Source organism: Oenanthe melanoleuca, chromosome 4, assembly GCF_029582105.1.
Source record: "Oenanthe melanoleuca isolate GR-GAL-2019-014 chromosome 4, OMel1.0, whole genome shotgun sequence".
Lineage (NCBI taxonomy): Eukaryota > Metazoa > Chordata > Aves > Passeriformes > Muscicapidae > Oenanthe > Oenanthe melanoleuca.
In genome coordinates this window covers 4,704,193-4,726,411 of record NC_079337.1, presented here as the reverse complement: position 1 = coordinate 4,726,411, position 22,219 = coordinate 4,704,193, and the positions used below count along the sequence as shown (strand labels likewise).

At 41.8% G+C, this 22,219-nt stretch overlaps 1 protein-coding gene across 1 annotated transcript in view; it reads right to left on the bottom strand.

Moving 5' to 3' along the window:
• AFG2A (AFG2 AAA ATPase homolog A) overlaps positions 1-22,219 on the bottom strand; it is a 156,038-nt gene that overhangs the window by 18,919 nt on the left and 114,900 nt on the right. The window contains 1 exon segment of the mRNA XM_056490009.1: positions 13,739-13,903. Coding sequence (XP_056345984.1) covers positions 13,739-13,903 — 165 coding nt within the window.

Sequence of the window (22,219 nt, the reverse complement as noted above, 5' to 3'; positions counted from 1 at the left end):
AGAAGGATCCTGCAGGAGGAGGGCCCTGCTGAAGCACCTGGGGAGCAGCTTTCCTGGGAAAGCCGAGTACTGGCTGTCAGGCACACGCCAGCCCCGGTACTGACCCTGCTTCGCAGAGTCAGGCTGTTCCTGGAACAGCCAGAGATCCATCTCTGCTGGCCTCCTCTGCCAGCTCCGCTCCAGCTCGGAAAGCGTCGGATCTGGAAAATGCTTTAAAACTGCACATTTCCGTTCAACCGGCTTCTTGTTGTTTGCTTGTTTGGGGGCAGGAGCAGGAAGGGTCATTACATGGTGGAAAAAACACATTTTCGTGGGCAATTACTATATTAATATATATCACTTTACATACATAGTACATCTACATATGGAACCTATTATTACTGAGGAAATGTTTTTTTAATGAGGAAGACTGAACAATACTTAAGAGAGAAAATGTTCAAACCAATGTTAATTTGCAGCAGAAGTAACAAAATATTTTAATAAAAAACAGTAACAAGAACTGGCCTTCCTATCCAGCATCAGCTCGCTCCTATATTCACACCTTAAGAACAGAATTCAACTTCCATGGCTTTCCCAACTTTTGCAAATCTCCTAAAATTGAAATCTAAACTCTGACTTTTAGGAGCAAGACCAGCTTCAGCTCTACACAGGAACAGAGATAGCTCATTAGATTTCTGTTTTACAGATCCGTGGAAGCATTCTTCCTCTCTCCACTTTTTTTTACCAAGCCTATGCCTGCCTTCCCTTCCTAGCTCCCAAACTCATCCAAAAATAAAGAAAAAGGGATTTAGGTAATACAATCACTTCTGTATAAATATAGCTAAATATATTCTCAATTGCTGAGCACTGTTTCCTTTCCATCTCCCTGTATGCTGGGATTAATTAAGCTTTCCTTAAATGTTGCACATGAACTAAGAAGAAACAAACAGCACAAAAACCCCTCACTATTTTCAAAGGAAAAAAAGTCTGGTCTAAAAAGTCCTGGCAGGCTAAACATTAGTACAATAAAACTGCTGGATTTCAAATGGTAAAAATAAAGTGTCTAAAAAGCTCTCTGTTTGAAAAATGAGAGACACATTCAAGAAAGACTGTTCCTGTAGGAAACAAACACTTACTTTCAGGAATCATCTCAAACCCAAAGATGAATTATTAGTACCAAATATAGACCTCAAAATAGACTCTGTCTGTTATCATAATGCAAATATTAATGCGTATTTGCTAATCCTGCTAAATGTTATCAGCGTTGTTCCGACTTGCAGGGAACAACCTGTTCTGTGCAGATCCTGGCTGGCCTAGGACTGGACTTGGTTTATCATTTTAACACCAGGATCATTGTTTTGTTCACCTTGGGACATCGCAGCAGGAGCAATGATCACAAGGGAATCCTGCCCGGGTCTCTGCACTGGCTCTGCTGGGAAAGCCTGGAGAGCTCTGGGGCTGCCAGATGAGCAGAGCAGCTCCTGTGGTCCAGGGAGTTGTCACTGGTCATGCCCCCCACAACTACGTTAACTGACCCCTTTATTTACTTTATTTAGTTAGCTTTAAGTCCTTTTTTAATAGGTTGAATGACTTCTGCTCTACAGCACAGGTTTGGAATGGCACCGAAACCAGCACCAGCCATTCCAAAGTGTCTTGATGCAACCTCCTGGGAATATCCCTCAGGAAACAGCTCCCAGAACAAATGGGCAGCCACAAAACACACTATCTGTAATAAAGCCCTACAAGTATTTTGAGTGTAGCTCCTTATTTTGAATCTGCACACGGCAAAACCAATCCTACTTCATATATGGCAAGCAGTAAGGGGAATTGTAATTTGTTCTGCTCCTCAGGTTGCACACAGGCACAACACTGAGTGTCAAGTCTTACGTAACAACAGATTTCAAATTATAAATGTCACCCAGGCATCTTTCAGGCATTGAAATACAGTTTACTTGTTAGCAAATATGATGTGTCAAGTGATTTATCAAATCCATAAGAAAGAAGAAACTAATGAGACAATCCAACAATCCATCCTATCTCCCAGCAAGTCCAGGACTGTCTCCAATCAAATGTATACTGGAAGAAGAGAGATTTATTACCACAGTTTCTTAATGCAACATTTTATATTTAGCAAGTGCTCCTATCATGCTCCACATGGTACTTTCATCAAGCACAAGCCCACCTGGATTTCCACACCTGCCCAACTTAGTGGGTCACTTGTTGCCTGCACATCTTTTATGCTGTGTCTATGTGACAAACTTCTAGAGATAAAGCGGCTATTGAAAAAAATTTGGCATCTGAAATCTATAAAAAGCAATACTGAAAAGACCTGGAAATATTTAGAATGGCTTAGCCTGGGGCTAAGTGACACTGAAAACACATCTTCACTTTAATGCCATTAAAGTAATTGGATATAATAATCCATTGGATATGGAACAATCATTTTACTGGGAAAAAAAAAAAAAAAAAGAGAATTCTGGAATGGTTTGAGTTGGAAGGGATCTTAAAGGTTGTCTTGTCCTAATGCCCCTGTCATGGCAGGGACACTTTAACAGACCAGGTTGCTCAGAGCCCAATCTAATCTTGCCTTGAACACTTCCAGGGATGAGGCATCCACAACTTCTCTGGACAACCTGTGGCAGGGCCTCACCACCCTCTTCTTCCATAAATCTAATCTAAACCTTACAAGTTACTTATGAAATCATTTGCACATGCAGAACTGAAGGAAGCTGACTGCTTTAATTCACATCTAGTACCCAGGTAATGAAAATATTTTTGGTTTGAAATGCCTACAAAAAGTAGTGCATCTCCAGGACGAATTTCTGAAATTACTTAATATTTGAGAAATAATTAAATATGTGATAAAAGTTCCTCCATGGCTGCATAAGTAAGAAAGAGACAGATACATATATATACATTTACACATTGTAAAGAAAGGGTAAGACAAGTAGGATACAAATGTCAGATGAGCAGCGTGTGAGTGATAGTACTACCAATTAATTTCTAAAATGTCTCCAACAAAAGTCGAAATCTTTTTCCATCACATGAGAGAGATGTTTTGGCTGTATTTACACATCATCCTGAGTAAACTGGCTGAACTGCAAAACCAGAACACTATGTGAGAATAATGAAAGGAATGAAAACTACTTCTGCCCGGGCCTGACATTTATCAATATAAAATAGCCACTTTTGCCATTGTTTGAAGTAAGGGAAGCAATTAAAGTGCACAAAACCATTTTGATACCAGCACCCTATTTCCTGCACATGTTGGTAACCCAAGGGCTCCCCCTCCCTCCTTTGGTCCTGTTCATTAACTCTCCACAATAAACACCATCCTCCCATACCACACGTTTGAGAGCACTCTGAAACTGGGAGATTGGGCAACAGCACTGTTCTATGCAAAACCAGCCAAGTCCAGTCAGGAAGCAGATTAATTTGAAAGCCTTAATTAATGACTGAACGTTTATACAGCCAAGATTTATGAGTTACAAGGAAGTAAGTCCAAAACATAACACTCCCTCCCGCATGCAAGCTCTCTCTTTAATGGTAAACAACTAGCCTAGGGTAAGATATTGTCTCAGTGCTCCAGTTCCCTTCCTTATTCCAACTTCCAAGCACTGACAGAAGACAAATTAATTTCAAACTTTTTTTTTTTTTCCCTGCTCCTCTATAAATATTGTTACTAATAAACATGGTTCAATGAAGACAAACGATAGATTTTTTTTAAGAAATAAACCAATCTTTTTTTTTTTTAGCTCATGGATGCAAAGACAGTATATAACAAAGAAGAGGAAAGAACAGAATCCTTTTTGTATGGTAAGTTCATGAAACTTATTTTCTTGGGAAGAAAATCATAAACAAGAAGATAAAAGTCTTTATACATATAACCATAAGCAAAAAAATCTCCTAAAATCCCCCCAAACTCCAGGTTTGTCAGCGTACTTCACAAATACTTTTGCAAATTTAGTAGCAACAAATGTTAGAAATTAAGAGTAAGTTTTCAGCTTTTAACATTTTGACTATATTCCATATTCCACTTCTGAGAGCTGACATCTCATTATGATGAGCTCTTGCTGTTTGAATATTAAAATAAGACTGCCAACAATGCTTCTTTGGAAGTCCTCAGGCCTTAAACTAGAAAAGTCGAAATCAAGAAAAGTTTTGTTCTCTTGTTTACACTAAACTACCGCACTCGCTTTCTTGCCTTGCAAATTCTGTTTCGCTAACAAAGGAGCGCAGTTTCCCTGCCCCTTGGTTTATATAACACAGAAATACCCAGAAATGACCACAGAAATGGCAAGATCCCATGAAATGAGTTACTTGAGAGGACCCCTCCAGCCATAGTTTGCCCTCCTTGGCAAGGGGATTCCCCAGAATTCCTCTGTCCAGGTACATAGCCACGACTGCCACTTGCACAGGTAACCAGAAATACAAGTGGCACGTGGCTTTTGGGTTTGGGATCGCTATTTTCTGCTTGCTTGTGGCAGTGCTGACACTCAAGCCCTGTCCTTGCCTGACATGGGAAAAACTCCCAACAACCCATCCTGCTGGCTCCTGATCTTTGGTCCCTCATCCCCAGGTGAACAAAACCAACACCGTGCAAGGGAAATCAGCTGCTGAAGAGCAGAAAAGGTTCTCCTTATACAGACTTGCACATACTCACAAACTGTGAGCTATGAGCTGGGTACAATTATTTTTATTGTTTTTTCATCAAATGAGAGCTCACTGGTAGCAGTTCTGGTAAAAGACAAAGTTGGTTTTTCCAGTAAAAAGTGGACAAGCAGACAAAACGGAGGACAAATTGCTGCTCTCCCCCTCCTTTCCCTCCAATGGTGTGTTTCACTGTGCAATGTTAATGTAACAGTAATTTTCTAGTTTTATCACAAATTCACTTTGTTTGCTAGGAAATGAAGCAACAAACTCCACATCTGTAAGACGCCAACTACTTTGAGAAAATAACTCCCACCCCCAAGTTCCCTAAATAAGAAAATAAACCATCAAACAAAACCCAAAGCAGCTCTTTTAAACTGGACAAAACGCTCTTGGTTCTCCTCCCCTGACAATGGGGATGTCAAGACCAATTAGCACTTGCAGTCATCTTGGGGTTTGCTCTGTTTTCTCCCACTGCAAATGGTCAGGCCAGATCCGATGGCTCCCTTCTATACATGCAATGCCATGGACAAATTACAGAAGACTAAGACCTGAAAAGCTTTTTTCCTACCCAGCTATCCTTGACATTTTCATTACTCAAAGGAAACAAAAAGCCTAAGCTGAGAACTAGGTGATAGTTTGAAAAAAGTTTAATTAAAAAGTAAAACAGACCACAGAATTGCTTCTAACATAGCTAATAATTTGCTGCAGAGTTATTATTGTGCTGCTTCCATCTCCCAATAACCTTTTAATCCTTTTGCCAAAGGCAATCCAAAGCTTTTCCATATGTATGTAAGGGAAACCGTAAAAGATAACTTGGAAATAACAACTTCCAACTTCTGCTAACCAAAAATCTGAGCTACAGCAGTGCTTCTGCCCATCAGCTTCCCAGCAGAGCTCTGGAAAACAGAAGTTACATGGCAAGAATGAAAACTGCCCTGTTTGACAATGTAGGTTTGGCTGCAATACTTGAAAGATTCCCTGTTCCCACATTCAGCATCAGTGACTGTCTTAATTACCAACAACTTCTCAAATGGTTTCAGAATTAACACTGAGAAGCTAAATCTCACCAAAAAGCCACTAGCTCCAGCAATGCCACTGCTAAAGTTTGTGGATAAAAAAAAAAGAAAATGGAACAAAGCAGACATTTCAATTATTCTACCCCAAAAAAATCTCACTTAAAATAAAAATTACCCATAATCAAAACCTCTCTGAAAGGAATATAGCAGAGTGCATTTTTGAAATCAAATAACTTTATGGGATGACAAGTGCACAAGCCTGTGCTTTATACATATTTTTAGGGGCAGGAAGTATTAAAGCAAACCACAATCAAAATTTTAAGGAAGAAACCAAAACACTCCCCCATTCCAAATATTTTATCAATAATGATCACCCCTCATAAAATAAAGTCAAAATTCACTTTACACACGTGAAATATAATTTCTATCATGGGAGAAAGCAATGGAAGCTGAATAGTTGGTACATGTATTACACAACGGTAGTTTTACTAGCGAGACCATTTAAGCTTGAAATTAGGTACGTTTATTGTTCAAGAAATTCACAGCCTATGCTGATCTGATTTTATTAGATATTATTACTCATTATTAGGTTCCAAATTTTTGCAACAGAAACAATGACTTTTTGCAGATGACTGCCAAAAGCAAACATCCTATTTTCCCTGCACACAAAGATACCAATATATGTTCAAACATTTTAATTCACACACACAACCCCAGCTCTCCAATCTTTGCAGTTCAGTGAAGTGTAAACAGTCAGTGTTGCCATTAAAATAACATGTTCTTCATTCACAGCAACAATAGCCAGGTAGATTAACAGGCTTTTACACCTGGGCCCTATTATTCCTCTGCCATTCATTAACATTTCTTCTACCATGACAGCAATTGAACTGGCACAGTCCCAGAAACACAAGTAGGTCAGCACAAGGTGTTCCTCTGGATGCTTTCATCTGGTATAAACATCCTGAATGAGCCTTCAGGTACTACATCTAAATATTCCTAGTGCCAATTAAGATCACAATCAGAACTATTTCAGATCTCACTGACCAAGTACAGCCCTTGGTTTTGGAGGGCTGATTCTACTAAGGATGGAAGGTAATTTCACTGCAGAAGTGGGGAGCCTTCTGCAACTCTTCTGGCCAAGCTGATGCTGGACATTATGCCTTGGTGCTACCTCCTTGAAATCACAGAATCATGGAAAGGCCTGGGTTGCAAGAGATCCTGAAGATCATCTCTTTCCAACGCCCCTTCCATGGGCAGGGATACCTTCCACCAGACCAGGTTGCTCAGAGTTCCATCCAGCCTGACCCTGGACACTTCCAGGGATGGAGCAGCCACAACTTCCCTGAGCAAGCTGTGCCAGGGCCTCACCGCCCATAGAGGGAACAATTTCTTTATAATAATTTAATCCAAACTTATTTTCTTTCAGTTTGAAGCCATTCCCCCTTGTCCTGTCACTACATGCCGTTGCAAACAGTCCTCCTTTCTTGCATGGTCCCTCAAGTACTGGAAGGACACAATTAGGTAACCCCAAAGACTTCTCTTCTGCAAGCTAAACAATCCCAATTCCCTCAGCTTTTCTTCATAGGAAAGGTGCTCCATCCCTCTAATCAACTTGCCCCTCCTCTTAATGCAGCATATCCAAGGGGAAAATGAATACACATGTAAAGAAAGAGAAATTGAACACTGAGGATGGACAACCAGGCACTGCATATTATTAAAATTAATAATAACAGGCACTTAAGAACTTGCTAATCTTAAGGGCATGAGAAATAGCAACGAACATGTAAGAATATTCACTTTTCTCACTCACTCCAGTTTATGAAAAAAGTGGATACAAATCAATGAAACAAGAAAATTTCAGACATACCTTTTACTTATGCACTAAGACACACTCAGTATTTACAGCAACTTGTGTATGTTGAGATGATCTGGCCCTGAAGTTGCCATGTAAGAGTGGAGGACCAGGAAACAGTTTTCTCTGAAGTGCAATAAGTTTTTGGTGACTTTCTCCAATGTGTACGCCTTGTCTTATACTTTAGGACTAGAGCTGAGACAAACTCCAAGCAGAAAGTTCACTCCTAACTACATACCCTGTGACACATCATAACTTATGAGATCAAATGCCAGCACTACAGGTTTAAATCAGAAAAACAGGTCTGTGTGAGGAAAAAAACATTTTTTATTTTTTCTTTTCCTTTTTTTTTTTTAACATAAAAGCCAATTCTTCAACTCTGAGCTGATATAAGCATTTGTTTTACACCAATGGAAGTACTTCAAAACGCAGAAATAAGCCAGCACTTCCAATTCCTTCCTGATCACTGCAAATGCAATTTTCACTCTGAACTTTACAAACCCCCACTTGTGATCATTGCTATACTAAGAGCGTGTGCTTTAAGACACTGAAGAATGATCCCCACTGTCTGATTAAAAAAAAAATTAAAAGTTGCTAGAAATAACTCACAGGCAAAAAATAATACTCAAAGAAAACAATAGCAGTAGCCTAAAGAGACATATTTTTTCCTTCAGGAATGAATTCCCATCTGCTTTTAAAGAGCAACATGTTTTTCCACTGCTGGGAATTACAGCCAAGCCCAGGACAATAAAGCAGCAAAGCCAGAGGCAAGAGCAGAGGGCAAGTGAAGCTGGCTGACAGAGGCTGGGCCCAGGTCCCTCTTTTATAAGCCTGTGTGACAGTGGCAGCTCAGCAGTGCCCTGCTGTGCTGGCAGCACCCCTCTGCCACCCTCAGCAGCTGGGAGCTCCTGGTTACTCTGCCATGGGTGAGGTTGTGGGAAAACGGAAAGGAAAAGACAGGGAAAGGAGGCACACAGCACAGTTGGTGCTGCTGGCAAAGTCAGGCATCCTCAGCTGGTTTGGTGCAACTACAGCTGGTTTGTGCAAGCTCAAGGGAAGAGAGCTTGCTCCTGACACAGGTGATGCTCCTACTGATGTTCTTTCTCCAAACTGGACACAATACAAAACAACCCTGCAAAAGCAAACATGAGAGTGCTCACTTACAGAACCTGGGTGAGGATACCTTTACCGTAGTTAATGAAGAAAAGCACGTTGAAATCAGCTGTAAAGTTCCTATATCTGAACTGTTTTGGCATTTAAAGAATCAAACTATCAGCTCTTTGGGCTTTATGAGGGCAAAAAAAGTCAGGTTCAAGAAGCAAGCAAAATTTCATACCTCAGCACTGGTTGGTGCTCATTCAAATTCCTTCTGGCTTTTTTCCCCAAGTTCCTCTGAGGATCCACTGTTCTTTGAGTTACTTAGGAAGCAGTTTCGACTGTGTCCTCCTGAGCTGTTAATGGGTCTGACCTTTTCGGAAACACTAATGTCCCTTCAGCCAGATGCATTAAATTTCTGCTGCTTGATTAAACTACTAGCAAATCATTATCTCACTGAAGGAGAAAATGTTCTTTCCCAGATGAGCTTGCCATGCATAAATTTCAGTGCCAATACTCCCCCTCTACACCAAACCTTATGTTTGGCATAAATGTGCTGATTGCCAGCCATGCTCTACACCCTCACTAGGTCAGAGCACACAGCACTTTATCAGGCCACCCACTCTGGGCAACATCTCTGAAAAATGGGCCACAGGAACCAGATCTTTCTGAGGTGACTGAAAAGAGCAAGGAGAGGCAGAGCAATGCCCCAAAATCCTGCTTTCAGCACTGCCACACCAATAGCATTGCCAGACATCTGCAGGTGCTCACACTGCCCTGTTCCCAGTCTGCCCAAGCACATTCCGCACGTAGGAGCCTCCTGCGAGACCAGCAGCAGGCAAAATCCCATGGGAAGTCCTGTGTAGTTAGTTATTTCCTTTCCGGTGATTCATCTCGTTTATCCCAAACACTAACATTTGGAAAACATTCCCAATGCCAGGTATTTCCTCACCTTCCAGACACCTGTGCCAAACACATCCTTAGCACTGATAAATGTGTGTAGGAAGGATGTGATCCCATGCTACCCATATTGGATGAAGGCTGAGACTTTTCCTCACCCACCCACACAAAAATGCTCACTTTTCAATGAGTGATATAAATTAACAGAACCTCTGCACCATTCCAAGAGAAACATCAGAGGTTCATCTGAGGCCTTAATCTTGCTATATTTCAATTTGAGGCGTTCCTCACCTTGAAAATCACATTTCACTGTAATACTTCAGGCTACCATATAGAACTGAATCCACTGCCCTTTAATAATGTGAAGCAGAAAACCTTTTCCTTAAGTCTGGAAGATCTTTTCCTTCATGTAGAGCTAGATGTTAAGAACATAACACATCTTTATCTTCTGAATGTCCTTTACCCCCCCGTTTAGTTATCTAAACTCTCTCTCTTCTTTACAGTAGATGTTCTTTACTAAACAAATTTTTCCCCAATCTCATAAAAGGGTCTTTACCCTCCTGTGCACCTATGGTGGAACATATCCTCACTCCTTTTTTACTTAGTATCTTCCTCTGTATGAAACAGAGGATTTTGGAGAGGTTTGGTTGTTTGGGAGTGTTTTTAATTAAAGTTACTAGTTTAAATATGTCAATATCTGGTAAACAAGAACACACATGTTTTGGAATACATATTTTAAGAGTCAAAGACTTGAGTTGATTTGAGCTAGTTTGCTGCTGCACAGATCTTTTTGGAATCACATCTGCTCTTATTTGAGCCAGACCAAACCTTCATCAGCTTGCTTTTCTTCCCTTTCATTTTCTGTGCTCCCATTGAGAGTTATTGCAAAGTGAGAAAGATATTTTTTACATTAACTGTTCCACTTCGACTCAGAACCAGTGAAAGATTTACAGGTTCCAAGATTCCTGCTCCACTCCTGTGTCCTGTAAGCATGGAAACTGATAATACTATAGAAACCATGCCAGCCTTGGCTTTCACCATGACCTGCTTTCCACCAGTTTAAAAGCAGCCAGTCCCATTATCTTACTTTTATAAGCACACTCATCTAAGGAATATTGTCATCATACCCAGATTATTTAATTTTTTATTACTTCCAACTGACTTTAAACTCAAAACAACTCAACACTTGATTTCAGTTTCTGCCTAAAACCTCCCCCTCTGCCTTTTAAATCGTAACCAAAACATCACCTGACTGCAGCTCAGACAATAAAAGAACATCTCTCACTCTGCCAAGTTTATTTTCCTTTTTATCACCTACTTTCTGGAACAAAATATTTCTCCAGTGGGGAAACACGCTCTTCATCCCTTGCTTGTCTAACCCCAAATTGAAAAATGGAGCACCTGAGTTTGTGGAAATCCCATATTTCCTAAGGAGAGCGGGCTGTGGTAGCACCATGAAAACAAGCAAATTACTTCAAAACATTGCTTTTAAATACTTCTGTGGTCAGATCTCTAATTATTCCTACTTCAGTGGGAAATGAAACAGATAAAACTTCTCAGCATGAAGTACAACAGTGAAAATGCTCTAGGAAAAGCTGTGATCAAACTGTGAGGAACCTCAGAGTACAGACATTCTAATTATATAAAACCATTAAAAAATTATCAGTTTTATAAAAGTTGGACCTCCTGTGATTTTGCCCAAAATAAAATGCAGTATCCCTGAAGAAGAGCCCAAGCACTTGAAGAGCACTACTTCAGAAAGGTCTGGAAATTAAGAATGCACTCAAATTGAAATATTTCCAGAAAGCTGAGGATTTTTTTGACCTAATAGTTAACTGTACAGACATTGCTCATCTAATGCCTTTTTTTTATTAAACTTCACTGACACACAAGAGAAGGAAACTGTAATTCACTCTCATAAATTATCTTCTGCCTTCCCTCACATGAAACAGTGGGAAGTAATCACCCTATTTTGCTATCTTGATGTATCTTTAAAAGTAGTCATTAAAAGAAACGTACATCCAGCAGGTGAACAGAGATAACTGGTCATAAGCGATGACAGGCAAAAATACACAAGTATCTGATCTGAAAAGGAGCCAAGTTGGAAGCCAGATGCACACTGAACTATCCACTTTCCTGGCTGTTAATTCAGCTCATGTCAGGATGATTCAACGCATCTTTACACGCAGCTCACTATTCATACAGCATCTTCTAGTCACAAAACCAGGCATTTTCCATTTCTTTCTCTGAACAAAGGCTAGAACACTGCAATGGGAGCTTGCCATTCAGCAGCGGAAACTATTTGTAAAGCTGGGAAGCTGGAGACACTGGGAAGAAAAGGCTTTAATGAAACTGGCCACTGTGTGTGCCAACTGTCAAGACTTTATATATTCTTCCAAGGAACCCTGACTGAGGCTTTTTCTGTATTTACTCTTTACATCCCAGTTATTATAATACTTCACACGATGCAAAAGAATAAAATTAGTGAGAAATGCCATATTAGAAACAGGCAGCTTTTTTTCCCCCGTAACCAGTCTGTAGCTGCACTCAATGACCCATTAACTTATTTTTGGTTCTGTACAAAGCCAGCACCAAGACATTTGTGACTCATTCTCAAGCAGGCACTGGAATTCACCACCAGCTTTTCAGCTGATCCAGATCCAAAGGAAATCCCCATATGCTTGGAATTTCTAAAATACAAGCACTGCAGTTGTTGCCTGGTAAGGCAACAGTTGCCATATGCAACAGAGGATATGTTTATATTTATGTTTTTGGAGGCTTGTAATTCAGCCAGAGTAAGATAAATTTTCCCAAGTTGTGTCACTGTCCCCCAAATATAAACATAACACTGTTCCAGGTCACTGCTCCAAAATGTGGAGGCAGTAGAGCTGTAACAGTTTTCCAGACCAACACTTAAGCCTGAAATCCTTTTTATTGTTGCCTCTTTTTTTTCTTCATTGTAAGAGTCCACATTCTGGGCAGAAAGATGCGCTACCCAAACCAGCTCTGCTCACTACACAGTTTCCATTCATTCATTCATTCATTTATTCATTCATTCATTCATTCCCAGAGTGCAGTCTGCCCTGTGCTGTGGAGGAGGAAATCTCTGTGGGTTTGGCTTTGGTGTCTGCTGTGACACAGCTTCCCAAAATGACCCCACAGCACACACAGCAATGCCCTCACCAGCCAGAGGTGATTAGTAGGCAGCACAGCATTTTACAGCATCTAAGTGACAGCTAAATGGGGAGAAGCCTGGGAGCATCACCAGCCCTTTGAGAAGGGCCTTCAGCAATCAGACAAATCCTCCACAATCATCCAAGACAAAAGTTTAGCTTATTTCCCTGCCCTTGTAAACAGCACACAGAGAGACGGGGAGCCAAGACAAGCACATCACATTTTCCACTCTGCTATGGAAAAAGAAGAAGGCGACTATGTAATTAGATGGTGTGATAATGCAGACACTAAGGCTGGCTACAGCAAGGTGGAAATTCTGGTATTTCATACCTTTCAAGAGCTCAGGTTGGCAACCTTATTAACATTCTTTGAATTTTTGAATTAATATAATTACTTTCAATTAATTAAAATGAGGAGAGAACAAAATATCCTTTCACAAGACACTGACATGAATAATATTCAGGGAGCAGAATGGTGACCACTAATGTACTGATACTTATTATAACTGCCAGGCAGCAGCATCTGAGGAAGTTTCTCCTTCTATCCAGAACAGGAAATAATTGTCTGAAATCCACTGTCAGAAGCTAAGTACCAGCAATGAACTATAACAATAAGTGCTGCTGTGAGGTCTTGATTATATGGATTAGGAAAATACAAGCTTCAAAGTGACTCCTTTGCAATTACCCTGCAGTGTTTCCTAATTCTGTCTCTCCTCTCTCCTCCTGAGGTTCTCAGTCACAATCCTACACTCAAAAGATTCCCAGAGATGTAGAGGAACTGTCTGGGAAGTCTAGGAGAACTTGCCTCCATCTCCCTTCACTCCTGGCAGCACGTCCTTAATGTGGGAGCCTGCAATTGTACGAAGGCTCACCCTGAAAGAGCTCCTTCCCCTGGCACCACTCCTCTGATGGGGACGTTGAAGTAAAAAAGCCCCAGACTGCAAAAACACAGTAATATCTGAAAAATTCCCTTTTATAATTCCCTTTAATAATTTCTCTCCGAGAAAGCTCAAGGGATATTTGAGTTCAACTTGAAACACCATTTGTGCACCAACTCCAGAAAGTTTTACCTCTGCTCCTGAGTACTTCTGTGTGTGCTCCACGAGCTCGGCCAAGCAGACTTCATCGCTGACTGGCATGGACTTGAAATGAAGCTTGAAGACCTCCCTGCGAGTGGCTGCATCTGGCAGTGGCACGTAGATAATTCTGTCTATTCGCCCTGGCCTCAGCAAGGCCTGCAATGAAAGCATCACAGCAGAACTTACAGCACATCAAGGAAATAAAAAACCACAGCTCAAAACCACCACCACCACCAAATAACCAATAGTTTCAGCAAAAACAAGAATCAGCACAAGAAAAGACAGTAAGGCTATTCAGCTTGTGAAATAACAGTTTATGGAAAAAAGGAATCATAAAGGAACCACAGTCATCTTCCTAAAACAATACTTCTAGACTTGTTGCAAGGTGTGCTGGAATGTTAGGACTTGGCAGAAGGACAGGTGGCAATGGACACATCCCAAGTTCAGATCTTCCACCAAGACAACGAGCAGAAAATAGAAGGGTTTTGTTGAAGTGAATTTTACACTGTGGATCCATGTTGCTTTATCCCACATTATTAGAACTACATTTGCTTACAGATGAGCAGGTTACTCTGACGGGGTTTTTTTGCAAAAAAATGAGATGTGAAGCTCAGCTTCATACATGTGTGTTTGGCCTTGCACTTTGGGTGTTCAGGGTTACTCAGATTATACTGGATGTGGGAAGGTGGCAGAACAGAGACAGACAAGGTAAAATGGGACAGTGCCCACGAAGGGCAGCATAGAGGGTTCAGACTGGATGGGAGGAAAAAATTTCTAGAAGACAAGCTCAGCCTCAGAGCAGGTTATTGGGGAGGCTGTGAAAGTTCTGCCCTTGGAGGTTTTATGGCTCAGCAGAGGAAGCCAAGCTCTCTCCAGTCTGGTCTGGTGAGAGCCCTGCATGTACAGGAGGGGGACCGCTTGGCCTCTGGAAGCTCCCTTCAAACAGCTTTCTGGACAGGGTCAAAAAGTAAACTTTATCTATATATAAAACAATTATATCCGATAGAGAGGAAAAGCCAAGCTCTTAAATTTATGAGAGGAGAGGAAGCTCATTTCCCTATGTTTATAAAAAATCTCCAGGATTTCTGAAAACCATCTACAGTAAAAAAAAGAAAAAATCCTCCCAGCCTTTCTTACTTGACATTTGGCTAAAAGAAAAGCAAAATACAATAATCCCGTGCACAGCGAATGCACATAAATAGTATTTAAACTATTTTTTTAAAAACTGAACAATGTTTATAAGATTCAGCATGTAACCTAAATTGTTTTTATGTTATGGTTCTCCCTTGGGTAGACTAGTTTGAGTTCCAGATGACTAGAGATATTGCATGGCTGTCCTGGGCTGTCAGCCAATAAGTCTTTTCCCAGCCTGATCATGTCAGTGAAAGTCATGCTGAAAAAATAGTAGGAAAGAGCTTTCCTTCCTGCACAGCATTGATCAAGTTAACACCCTTCCTAGAGTTTCTTTAAAAAGACTGTTGTGGTGCTTCAGAGTGGAAAAATGTATCCTGAATGTTAAGAGATGTCTTGTTATTTTTAAAACAGAACATGAAAACGCTCAGCAGAATGCACGGTCCTGTGGTGCATGGAGCTGTGCAAAGACAGAGCAAAGCTGGGAAGACCACAGGGCCATACCCAGCTCAGCATGCTGTCCCTGCACTGGCCAGGGCTGGATCTCTACAAAAGAGAGTAAGAAACAAGCTGTGCACTGATATTTGCTCAGCAGACTGTGCTGTTTTCCACAGCACTCCTGATGAACCCACACAAGAACTCAGCTCACTGACGCTATCTCGACCAGTGTATAATTCAGTGTCTAAACCGTGTGTGTGTGTCAGGATTTGGCCATTTTTGCCAACACACTTGAAAGAGAAATTTGCATGTTTCAAGACTAGGCTTGGAGGGAGAGGAATTAGACAGCAATTGTGTTCTGTGTGCTCTTAAGGAAATGCCCATAGCTAATTCTATTACTTAGAAGAAACAAGAAATGTTCATGTGAGTACAGTGGTGCCTCTTTCAAACCCAGGCAGGTTTCATCAGGACGCCCAGACAATTAGAACATTTTCTAGAGGCAGCTTAGCTTCCCACTGATGAATGACCAGGGATATGGTGCAGGTGGAACAGGGAAAATGCTCAGTGCCAATCAGCTGGGAGCAAGCTCTTCAGTGCCTGGCTCTCAGTTCCAAGACAGAAAAAGCACAACTGCAGATATAACACAGTTAACATTTTTCTGGTCAGTGATTAAAATCTGTGTTTCTTCCAGTTTGTCCCCAGTGCTTTGTGTTTTACATATGGTGGTAGTTGAAGGCCCAAGTTATAAGCATGCTATCATTACTTTTTTGCTACAATCAGACCCAGGGACCTTATCCAAGGAAACCAGATGTGCTGGGAGCTGTGCAGAAAAAAGCACAAGTCAGCTGCAGCAGTGCACTCTGGCTATGTCAACACAGACAAAAAGGAGAGAAAACATACTATAACCTCAGCTTGAGATGAGAGTCAGACTCCCTCCAGACCCTGGAGACAAAAGCAGATTGAACTGAGAGCTGGTCTCCACAAGCCCTCCTGAGGTGATGGCCCTGGGAGACTCTGGGCACAGCCTGACTGCTCCTGGCTCTGCTGCCATCACCTTGGCCCCTTGGCAAGCCACCAATCTCCCCCTCTCCATGCTCCCGAGGTGCTAAAATCAGCAGGAGAGGGTGAGGAAGGTGCCTGCCTCGATCCACCCAGTGTTGCTGGAGGAAAAAGGCCTGGTGAGGGGCTGTGGTGCAGAGCTGCTCTGCTGCTGGCTGCTCAGAATGCAACAGTAAGTCAAGACCTCTCGTTTGCAGGACATCATGTGGCCCTCCTGGATTTTGATCTCTGCACATTCCTCATAGAGATGCTTCTCCTTTCTGGCCAAAATAATTCAGAATTCAGAACCAAGCTGCATGCAGAGGCTGGCAGTAAGGGAACAAGACATCTCTCGTGATATTTTTGCTCACTGGAGAGAAGTGAACTCTGTTGGGCTACTTAGGGAAGCCTGCTAAGGTACATGATGTGGGCACCTGCAGCACTAGGCTGGGTGCACTGGGATGAGGCATGAGGATGGATCCATGCTGTGGAGCTGGAGGAAGAGGGATTCAGCAGGAGCAGAGGCAGGAGGGGGAGGGTGAAAAGTTGAAGCGGGGCTGCAGGCCCAGGCAGATGCGGCTGCTGGGAGCGCTGGATGAACTGCTCCTGGCTGGGAGATGTAAACCTGATTCGGGGTGAGGAGCACACAGGAGGTGGGAAGTTGATGGGGCCAAAATTAATTGATGTGTGTGCAGAGCTACAGAACTCACTGATGTTGAGATGCGAGGGCTGCATAATTTACATTGGCCAGGAGGGCACACAATTAAGTAACTGGGGTTTTGGGGTTCCTGTTAAGAATGGACCAGGTTTAACTTTAGGGCTTTCCTAATTTTCCTCCTCCTCTTTCCCTGCTTTTTTAAAAGCATCTACCTATAGTTAGCTTTGTCAAAGGATACTTGGCCATTTCAAAAACCACATTGTCAAAGAATGCAGAACTACAACATTGGCAGAATCATAACCAGCTGATAAGCTCTCTATTGGACAGGGAAAAAACATTATTTTCATACTGATATATCTCCACAGCCATGCTTAATTCATCAAAAGCATTCTTAATCACATCATATAACAAAAACTCACACATGGACTGTGCTAGAGGGTGACCTAACTTTAGCAAAAATAAACACAATTTAAAAACTCCCAAGCAGTAAGTGGCATATTGAGGTGAGTAAGAGAAAGCAAATCAGTTCAGGAGGTAGAGAAGCTCATCTGGAGAATCAGTGTTACTGCAGTGTTCTCTGCTGCAATCCACATCCACAAGTAGGAACAGATTTTTATACTAAATTTGCTTTCTTTCAAGCAAATACATTGCTTTTAATGCAAAACCTAAAAAAAGCAACTAAAAGTTTAATTTTCCCTTTGGAATCCATTGGGATTAGACCACTGATGAAAAGGAGAGGACTGGGAATAGTTCCTTTGTAATTAAATCCTTCCAATTTAGATTAACAGTTTCCTATTTATGAACTGTGGTTGTGGCTCCTACTTACATGGACTCCTCAATACAAGAGATGCCCTATATCTTGTAACCTCAGTCAGTGGGTAATGCAATTTTTTTTCCCCTTTTTAATCATTACAGTATTTGAACATTTCTAAGTCATTTTAAAGAAACAGAATCACAGAATCAGAGAATGGCCTGGGTTGGAAGGGACCTTAAAGACCAACTAATCCCAACCCCTCTGCCATAGGCAATGACAACTTCCAGGATGCTCCAAGCCCCATCCAGCCTGGCTTGAAACACTTCCAGGGAGGGGGAATCCACAGCTTTTCTGGGAAGGTTGTGCCAGGGCCTCAGCACTCTGCCACAGCCTTCCTGCAGCCTGTGCAAGCAGTAGCTGTTTGTGAGATGCTTTCCATGGTTTTATCCACATGTCAGGGCAGATGCATTGCAAGTGTGGGAAGTGTTAAGGCCTTCTTGTGCCATCATTTATCTCTGGCAGGAGTGAAGGCAGCTCCCATCAAGGAGCTTCTCCTACGCTTTTGAGGCTCACCTCGGTGCCTGATGTTTTTGTTCTTGCTCTGTGCCAGATCAGGTCATGCTCCCAGCCCAACAGATCAGGAAGTGCCTGGCATTTTAGGATCTTTGAAAGTTTCAAGTACAGGAAGCTCATCCATCCTGTTTGCTAGAGAGATTAGTGGAGGCTTTTTGGCAACCATGGGTTAATTACATAAATTAATAGAAGGTGCTGAGGGGAAAAGACACATTGGAGTATTACTATTAAGGACTTAAAAACCATAGTCCAGTGGAGAGCAAAATTTTATTCTCCCGCAAGGTTTTTACTCCCGCTCCATCTGGCACGAGCTGCTTCAGGAAGAAACCCTGAATTCCTCTGCTCCAGGTGACACGCTTATTCACTGTGTCACAAGGCTGGAGTCTTGTAATTACAGGCTCCCGAGTCAAGCGATACTGCTTTGTTCCTGCCAAGAGCCCCTTTCCTCACACTTCCACCTCCCCACCTTCCTCCTTCTGTGCCAGCGCCTGTCACCACTGTCAGCACATGCCAACATCTCTAACCAGTTCCTCTCTTTGATGACTTTTTTTGCTGGTCACCACCCTTGTACGTCTCCCAAGATCTGTGCAGATTACTCTCTGCTGTCATTACACAACGTCTACAACTCCTCTCAGGGTGGAGCACTTCGGTTCCATAACCTGCGCCGCATCCACTCCATAAAATGCATTTGCAAACAGAATTTTACCAAATACCATTAGAAACCAGCTCCTAGAAAATGCTGCAGTCCCCTGTGAAAGCTTTGCTTTCCACAGAGATTTATAAAAGCCAGGCTGCACAGCCCTTCTGGTGTCAGTCTTGCTCAAGACCTGGAGCATTGTGCAAGTTGACAAGAAAGGACATGATAGTCTGACAGCAGGTGTTCAGCTACCGAGTGACAGCAGTGTGGCAGGAACGCTCTGCTCAGGCATTCAGCAGGAGCATGAATTAAAGGCAGGGAGCAAACGAGCTTTGAAACACTGGCAAACAGCAAACTACCTCCAACTGGGAGACAGCTGAGATGATCCCAGTCCAAAGCAAGATGGAGCAGCACAGAGAGTGAACCATCTCCAAAATAAGAACATGATCTGTCCCTCAGATTCCCCTGCCTGTGCAGCAGTTACTCCCTCTGCATATGCTCTAGGTCTACATCTTTAGTTAATCTTTTCCCTTCAATCATTAATTCATACCTGTCTCCAGTTTGTCACATCAACAGAGGGAAACTTTCCTGTGCAATTCCATGTGTCCTCTGGAACTGCTCTCTCTGCCAGCTGCTCACAGGAACTAACACCTTCAGCCAGCACTACATATCAGTCTCTCAACTATTACAGCAAAATAGTGTGCGGGGAAATAGCAAATTCATCCTTTCTTACAAAATGAAACCTGGGGAAAAAACTGCCTTGAATCAATTGAAACCAATGTCATCACCTGCTGGAATGGCTTGCCCTGCTTCTGCATGTTTCACAGCAACTAGTCATTTCCACTTAGGGTGGTAATGTAAAACAGATATAATTTCTATAATTACAAATAGGCAGTGCTTGAAGTGCTTCAAAAATGCAAAAATTTCCAAAGTTGATATGAAAGCATACCGAGCCTCAAAAACCTGTAAGGAAGGCTGGGCTTGGCTTTCCAAATCTGCTCAAAGCTGGATGCCACAAAACAAATACTCTCATCTTTTTAATCAGACTAACAGCAGTGCCCTGACCACATCACCATCCTGCCACTGGCAGAATTTGATTGATACAGCCAATTCAGGGAGAATCATGAAGAAAGGAGACTTGAGGAGACTTGTTCTGTTGCAATGAGACCATGCAAACACAACTGTGAGGAACAATGTGCTCCCTGGCCCATGCAGACAATAACAGGGCATGGTTTTATGCAGTTTTGTTCAGATAGGATTAAAACATCTCAAGAAACTGAGTTTCAACCACTTCTCTTGGCAGAAAATCTGCAGGCAGATATTCTGCAGCTGCAGAACCAGTATCTCTGTGCTTTTTTATTCCATCTGATACTTCAAACAGTTAAATTGGCCAGTTGGCACAAATCACTGCAGTGCTCACTGGGAGCCAAGCTTTGCCCAGGCCTCCATCTATAAAAGTCTAAACCTGTCAGAAACATAGCCCGTTTTCAATGCAGTAAAAGCAGTGCAAACCCAAGCAATCATGCTGACACAATTCCAGTTTGGCACCACAGAAATTCAGCTCCAAATTACATGTGTTCAAACCCACTGAGGCACTGCCAGGGAATCAGGCTCTCAATCCCCCCTGCTTTGTCAATATGGCCCCAGACAAGCAATTTATTCTTCACAATCTGCCTGGACCTTCAGGACACCCAACCACACATTTTAAAGCCACAAACTTCCTTTGCAAAGGAGGTGACACAAAGTTTTATCCTCTCCCATGTCCAGTCTCAGCAGTCTTACCGCGATGGCACAGAGGATGTCCCAGTTTTCAGCTGTTTTCCTGCAATTTTAGCAAGGAGCGGGAGTGATCTAGTCCTTTGACACTTGCTGAGTCTCACAGTGAGGTGTGAGTGTGGAGAAGACACTGGAAGATGCCCATTCCATGCAGCCTTTTCTTCCCCATTTCTAATAAAATGATTTTTAGTAAAGTTAAAATTAAGTGAAGGAAAAAAAAAAAACTATCATCAGCTAATAAACAACATAACACACCCTCTTCAGTGTATGTTTACATAAGAGAGTCCTTCATGCTCCTGTCTAAGAGGTGCAAAACCTCAGGAATGTCAGCTCTTTTTTTTCCCTTTCCTTTTTTATTTTTTTTTTTTGGGGGGGTGGGTGGTGCAGTGGGGGTTTAATGAAAGAACCCCTTTAGAAAAAGATAACAATTACATGTAATGGAACCTGGAACCAGACTCTTTTGGCAATTAATCACCCAGGAGCCGTTGCAATCCTGCAGGCTGTTTCTGACAGATTTTGAGAGCTTTACAGGAATCACTGGGATAAGATGTGCCTGGGCTGGCTTCTGACAGGGACCAGTCATGTAAAAAGTGCATTGTTGAGTTTTGTACTTTTTTTTCATTTGTATATTCATATACACAAACAAATATACATGTGTGCACACACACATCCCCACAGATGTGTGCACCCATATATACATTTCCACAGGAGTCTTTCTTTACATACATGGAACAACTGTAGAACTCATTTGCTGGCCCAGAGGCAAAAAAAGAAAGAAAAAGAAAAAAAAAAAAAAAAAAAAAGAAAGAAAAAAAGCCTTTTCTTCCTCTCAGCAAAGTAGAGCTATCCATCACTTAACAGAGATACTTCCTGTTTTCAAGCAGTTGGGAAGGCATGACTTCCAACCCAAATACTTGGCTTGGCAAACCATTCCTGTGTTGACAGATGCTTTTATAACCACTTCATTCCACCTGAAGTTTCAGTATAAAAGGAGGTGGTTTTCGTTGTTAGGTTTTTTACCTTCTTTTTTTTTTTTTTTTTTTTTTTTTTTCTAAGGCGGGAGAAAGGGAAAGCAGAAAGGAGAGGAAAAAGAAGGAAAAGGAAGGGAAATACTACAATTATAACAGCTGGATGACAGAGGTTAGCATAGCTCTGACAGATGTTACCATGTAACCTCAAAATGACATGGTAGAGAAAAAACAAACCACCGAACCTGTTCCTTGTAGGAAAGAGAATTTTGAACTCCTGCCAAAACAGCACAATTTCCCTCAGAAGCTTTTGAACACTGCAACAATGATCTACCACATAATACATTATTTTCCATACGTAAGATTTACCTTTATATTACAAGTGCTCTGACTGATTAAATTACCAGCATGGGATGAGATGTTTTTCTGAGAGACAACTTAGCCTCAAATGACAAAAACTGACAGCGGGTCAGCTCTGTCAGGATCTGCCTTGTAAGAG